We start from the raw sequence: 6,589 nt of genomic DNA on the forward strand, positions 1-6,589 counted from the left end.
CTGGTTTGTTTGTTTTTTTCCTACCAGATGCCCCTGAATTTTTCTTTCATTTTATTTCTACTCATGTCATTTAATATTTTCTAAGGCTTTGTAGTATGGTGGAAAAATAGAGGATTTAGTGTCAGAGGTTTCTGGATTTGAATCTTGGCTGTGCTACACTCACTAGTTGTGTTACTTTGGACAAAATTCTTTGCTCATCTACAAAATGAAGGCGTTTTTATCATCACTGAAGCTGCTTCCAGCTCTAAATCCCTGTTCCTATGAAAAGCGCACACAAGGAACAGATAGATCTAAGACTCAACTCCCTGCTCTGGCACTGCTTAGATGTATGACTTTAGGCAAATCATTTAATTTCACTGATCTTTTGTTTCCTCATTTGGGAAAGGAAGGAAGTGAGTTACACTAGGTCCTCTGAACCTTTTTTGTGCCATGGACCCCCTTGGCAAGGTTGGGAAGACTGTGGGCCCCTTCTCCAAATGTTTGTAAATGGATAAAATTAAATAGAATTACAAAAGAAGCCAGTCATTATATTGAAATTCATTTATCTAATTACTTTTAGAGTTCATTGACCAGAGGTTAAGAACTTTTGCAGTAAATAATATCTAAGTTCTGTCTGGCTCTGAGTTGGTTTTGTGCAGTCATATGGGAGAGGTGCTGATCCTTCCTAGGCTTCCACCTTGTGAATCAATTTTGCTGAGCTAAGGAAAGGTATTATTAGTTAGCGGGTGAGCACCATAGATTTTAGAGCTGGAAGGAGCTCAAAAGACAATCTAATCTAGAGTGAAGATTTTTTTTTTTGGCAGTTAGGGTTAAGTGACTTGCCCAGGGTCACATAGCTAGTAAGTGTCAAGTATTTGGTCTGAGGCCGGATTTGAATTCAGGTCTTCCTGACTTCAGGGCTGGTGCTCTATCCACTGCACCACCTAGCTGCCCCCTAGACCAGAGATTCTTAAACTGGTGTCTGTGAACCATCAAGGAGGTTCACGAATAGATTTCAAGTAGTCTTTCGATTTGGTTGGGGGAACTGTTAAATTTTTATCTAAACATAATTAGTTTCCTTTGTAATTCTCTGTATTTATGAATTTTAAAACATTTTTTCTGAGAAGGGGTACATAGGCTTCACCAGACTGCTGAGGTCTGTCCATGACACAAAAAACATTCAGCACTCTGATCTAAACCAAGTAATTCTTTTTGCAAATGAAGAAGCTGAAGCCTGGAGGAATGAAGTGATTGTCCAAGGTCAAGGTCACACAAGAAGTGAATGGCAGAGATAGGACTTGACCCATGTCTTCTGGTTATTCAACAATTGGGCTGAAATGTCAGGCTTTCTCACCACCGTACTGCTCTGGCACTGCTATGGATGGCTTTGTTTAATTGTGGATCTTTTAAAAACAAAACAATAGTGTTCTTGTTAAACTAGAAATGTATTTGCTTTTGAAGGGGTCTTGCACCTCAGAATAAACCAGAGCTACAGAAAGTGATGGAGAAGAGAAAACGAGACCAAGTGATAAAGCAGCAGAAGGAAGAGGAAGCCCAAAAAAAGAAATCTGATTTGGAGATAGAACTACTGAAACGGCAGCAAAAGTTGGAGCAGGTGAGTGGGCAGTGGTGGGATGCAAGTATTGTCTGCTTGGTGAGACAGAAGAAAGTTGGAGCTCAGCTGACAAACATACAAGAGCTCTGGAATAGAAGAAATATGTTCAGTTAAGGAAATGGGTAGAGTAAAACTCAGTGAAGTAAAGGAAAGGCATATGATGTGGGGACAAGAATATGGAGTCAGAGAATCAGAGTGTGGGGGAAGTCATCAAAGGTATTCTTAGAAAACACCAGAAGCAAGAGGGTGACTGTGACAAAGGTACAAGAGAAGACTCTTTTGGAAATTGTTTCTGAATTTGCCATTAGTATGGGAAGTACAGCTCACAAGTCAAGGCTCAGTCTTCTCAGTTTTTTTTAAGACCAAGTTACCAATCTTTGTTGGTGGGGTGAGTTTCCTTGTTTGCAGTTCCCCAACACTAAAGAATCACAGGTTCCAAATAAAAATATCACCAATGACAATATAAACATACAAGTGCTTTGGCTTCGGACAAAATAACATACATCTACAGACTGTATATATAAATACATCTACAGTTTTTGCTTTACTGTAAATTTGTATTATGCAAATTTGACCTTACATAAAGAATTCTGAAAGAAATCCGCATTCCCAAAATACACCTAATGTTAACTTCACAGTACTATGTTCTCTCTCTATTCCTGCCACAAGCTTGGTTCTCTGCTTCTCCCACCCCTCCACCAAAAAGCAAAAACAAACCTCCAAGAATGAATATTGCTGCCACTGGGTGGGGGCTTGGCATGAGACCTCCAGAGCTGAGAGAAGAGAGCTTTGCTCCATCCACCCACCCTCATGTCTGACTTCCATTTGTCTGAGCTTGGGTACTGAGTATCTGTCCCTAGCTCCTGTGTGTTGCCCATCCTCTCCTGTCTTTGTCCTTGTCTGGCTCACAGGTATCTGCCCCCCTGCATGTTTTTCTTGTTGGTTCTGGCCAGGCCCCTATGTGACTGACCCTGACCTCTGTGTGTTCCTCTTCTTTCTCTCACTTCTCTGTTCCCAATCCCCATGTGTTCTTGCTTGGCCCCCTTCTTACCTCCCTCCCATTTCCCACATCCCGCTGGAGTCCCTACAAATCACTTTAGCCTGCAGAATGATCCACTTGCAAAGACTCTCTATAGTACTTTTTATTTGTTAAACATTTGCCCTCGTAAATTATATTGGAAGAGAGAAAGCAATTACTTTTTACAAATGAAGACACTACAGGCTCAGAGAGAAGTTAAATGGTTTGACCAGGGAAATGAGATCAATAAGTGGCAGAACCAGAGGTGGGCCAGTCTTCTGGCCTCCAAGACAGGTCTAGGACTCTTTCCCCTACATCTCTCTTTGCCTGTTTGGTTTTTTTTGTGGTTGTTGTTGTTCTGGGAAGGAGGAGTGAATGAGGAAATCTTTTTTTTTTGGCAAAAAAACGGAATTTCAAACAATTTGTTCATAGATAATTCTCTCTTGTTTTGCTTTTTAAATCTAGCAGTTTGAGGGAGAATGTGTGTGTGTGTTCATCTGGATGTGCATACACATATTAGTATTACTGGTCAGTAGTATTACTTGATCTCTAAAATGGGGTCATAGTGTTTTCTTTTCATCTTGGTAAAGTAGAGGATAGTGGGAGAAAAGTTGGAGTTTGATGGGTGGTGGTTAGTGACTGCTGGAAAGGGATGAGTGTTCTGAAAAACTTGTTGCTCTAAATATCTTATTTTTTTCTGTTTGTGACTCTCATTTAAGCTTGAGCTTGAGAAACAGAAGATTCAAGAGGAGCAGGAAAATGCCCCAGAATTTGTGAAGGTGAAAGGAAACCTTAGAAGAACAGGCCAAGAAATGGCGGAAGTCCAGGATTCTTAGGCATACACTGTGCAAAAACTTGCTGGATTCTAGCCCCTTGCTGCACAGAGGACATTCCTGTAGGATCATCTCCAGTGCTGCTTCCTCTTGAGCCAGTAGTAGCATGGAGAGACATCTGTTTTTGAGAAAAAGCCAGCCCGCAGAAGTTTTACTTTTTAAAAGGGGTTATTTTGTTTATCATTTTTTCCTTGAATCTGGGGGGATAAATTGACTATGATAGCTGCAGTTCAGATTCGCCAAATGAAATATGTTGACCAGCAGATAAGCAGCTTATTGTTGGTATAACAGACTTGTCTTCAGAGACTCAAAAGAAAGAACGAGGACACTGGAGTATCTTAAGTGTTGCACTACTTGGTTTCTTCCAACCTAACTGTAGTGGGGACATAGTACTTTTATTTTTTCTTCTTTTAAAAAATATTATTTTTCTAACTCTTGGTTATCTTTTAAAGAATTTAGCTTACACAAAAATGTGCTTAATCTGTTACTTTTCGTAACTGTGATTCTGGTTTGGAAAGCCTGAAAATCTTAGCATGGGTTAAATCTTAACACCTAAGTGTGGAAAAAAATGTTCATACAGGTTGTATCTTAGTTGGCTTGATATTACAGAATTAGGAAGTGGTGAAGAAGTTATAAAATCTGAACTCTGAATCCACTTTTAGGAAATACATACATTTTCCTCTTTTCAGTCATTTCTGTTTTTGAGCAGCAGTATATTATTTGGTTAACATTCCAACCCAAAGAAGGGCATTTCACATTTTCTCTGATGGTTTGATGGCATAGTTGTCCCTCTCAGTATTTTCCTTTTTTGTTTTTTCCAGTTCATTTATTTAGGCAAAATGTTGGGAGTCTATAGATCCAAGTTCAGTGTTATAAGTAGAGGTCAAGATCCTTTAATTACTTTGGTCTTCTCTTAGCCACATGGGGAGAATCCTAAGTGGGAGCTCTGTAGCAAGATATTTTAGCTTAATGTGATGCAAGTATGAACTGGTCTCAAGGAGACTTACTTTAGAAGATTTTCTTGCATTTGTACATTTTGAATGTTAGAAACGAAGCTTTGGAAAATTTTTGATTAATGATCACATATGCCTTTACTGTTTTTTTTTTTCCTGTGAAGGCAGCATATTACCACTGTCTCAGTGATAATGACTACTAAATTCCCTCTCAGGAAAAGCCAACGTTAGGGGAGAGACTTGCTAAGATTCCTCTTGCTAGCCAGAGCACTATTGAGAAGTAAATTCCCAATTATAAATAATAGCTAAATATTTATGCAAATGTATTTTCTATCTTGCATGTGCAGGAGTGCCTCCCATTTTGGATGAAATTTGGGATATAGGAAAATTGGGAAAAGTGTAGCTTCAATATTGTTCTCTGTGTAGGATATAGAGCCAGTGACTATTTTTGCCTAACTTTATATAAAGTTCAACCTCGAAGCCATCTGAAGGCCTTGAAAACTATAATGGCAATTGGCATCATTGGGGGATTTTGTAGGACCAGATTTCAAATCCTCAAGTGAGCAGCATAGCACAAATACATAAAGTTACAACGTAAAGATAGAGAACACATTATAGGAAATTATATTTGAAATAGATTATCCAGTTCATCAGTGAGGATTATTGCTACAGAATACAAATGTGATTATCAGGCAGAAATGCTGTTTTATCCTATTAGTTTTGTCTTTGTAAAATGAAATGGTGATGGCTGAGATTTTCCTCCTATTTCTCTACTCCTTTTGAGAAGAAGTATGGTGATAGATCATCTCAAAAGTACATTTCCAATTTCATATTGACTAGGATTTCTTCCTTTTGTGTGTTGGGTTGATGGAGTGATTTATAATACCAGGATTTAGAATAAGTCCACAACTCTTTTACTCAGCAAGATCTTAGATCTTTAGAGTCCTACATTTGTGGTAAATCGTCCGTTTGACAGATATCTTGAGCTATTCAAATTGAAGAGATACCTATCTGCTTTGCTTGCTCAGCACAGTCCTTTAAAAGGATCATACTATCCCTCATCTTCCCATCGTAGTCTGCTTGAAGCTTATTCTTCTCTGGTGGTGGGGAGGAGTAACAGTGGATTGGTATTTTCCTCCCAAATTCACTAGCTGAGTGTGCTGAGTGGTTTTCAGCCTAGCAGACAAAATGCTTCAAAACAGTCTTGTAAATATAGTGTGAAAGTAAGGTTTGTTGTTACAAAACAAGTAGAATATATAGTTAGAGTTCATTTTAGGATCCTGATAGGCCCAGCCTATAAATCTGAGTTAAAACATGGCAAGCAAAATCTCCCTTAAAATAAAAAAGCTATACAACTTGGTTAGAATTTGTAGAAGTCTTCTGAACAGTTCTGTTTATTGAGCCACTTTCTAATTTTGCAATGGTCCAATGTTTTATTTTAACTGTCTTTCTGTCCTTTTATTTGAAAATTTTGTTGTCTCCCACTTTGATAGCATGGTAACAAATTCGTGTTGCTTTCCTTATGAGCTACACTATGACTTTATTCTTCTATTCTAAAAAACTTTGACTTGTTTGAGTGTATATAATATATATAAAGGGAGCCTTAATGGGTTTGTTTTCACAATTTCATAATTTAATATTTTTTGTATTTGCTCTTATATAATTGTTTTTAACTGAAAGTATTACAGAAATGAGGGTGGAATTCTTAGAACCAAAGTTATGCTTAATAAAAATCTACTACATGCTTGAACTATACAACTGTGTCTGTCATATAGAAAAAGATGGCTTGAACTTACAAGGTAATTCTGTTCAGGTTGTGAATTAAGTAAAGCACCGAGCCTGATGTCAGGAAAACTGATCTTCCTGAGTTCAAATCTGGCCTCAGACACTTACTAGCTGTGAGACCGTGGGCAGACCACTATTTGTCTCAGTTTCCATCAAATGAGCTGGAGGAGGAAATGGCAAGCCCCACCAGTATCTTTGCCAAGAAAACCCCAAATGGGGTCATGAAGAGCCAGACACAACTGAAAATGAGTGGACAACAACAACATTGTTCATGTTTGCTTCCACCACCTCCAGTTCTTTACCTTCTCCCTGCTCTCAAATTAGGCATTTAGGCTGAGCTGTTGTTCCATTCCTTCAGGTCCTTTCTAGGTGACTGATGAGCTATATTGCATCATGCTAGGATGTT

The 6,589-nt window shown here is 38.5% G+C and overlaps 1 protein-coding gene across 5 annotated transcripts in view; it reads left to right on the forward strand.

The window, feature by feature from the left end:
* Nucleotides 1-6,156, forward strand: part of FAM107B (family with sequence similarity 107 member B) — a 92,631-nt gene extending 86,475 nt beyond the window's left edge. For all 5 annotated transcript variants that reach the window (XM_020999748.2, XM_020999751.2, XM_020999752.2 and 2 more), the window contains exons 3-4: nucleotides 1,441-1,594; nucleotides 3,332-6,156. In XM_020999748.2, coding sequence (XP_020855407.1) covers nucleotides 1,441-1,594; nucleotides 3,332-3,448 — 271 coding nt within the window. In that variant the 3' untranslated portion in view covers nucleotides 3,449-6,156. The remainder of the gene's footprint in view (nucleotides 1-1,440; nucleotides 1,595-3,331) is intronic.
* The last annotated feature ends 433 nt before the right edge of the window (nucleotides 6,157-6,589 follow it).

Source organism: Phascolarctos cinereus, unplaced genomic scaffold (assembly GCF_003287225.1).
Source record: "Phascolarctos cinereus isolate Bilbo 61053 unplaced genomic scaffold, phaCin_HiC Scaffold_1;HRSCAF=81, whole genome shotgun sequence".
NCBI lineage: Eukaryota > Metazoa > Chordata > Mammalia > Diprotodontia > Phascolarctidae > Phascolarctos > Phascolarctos cinereus.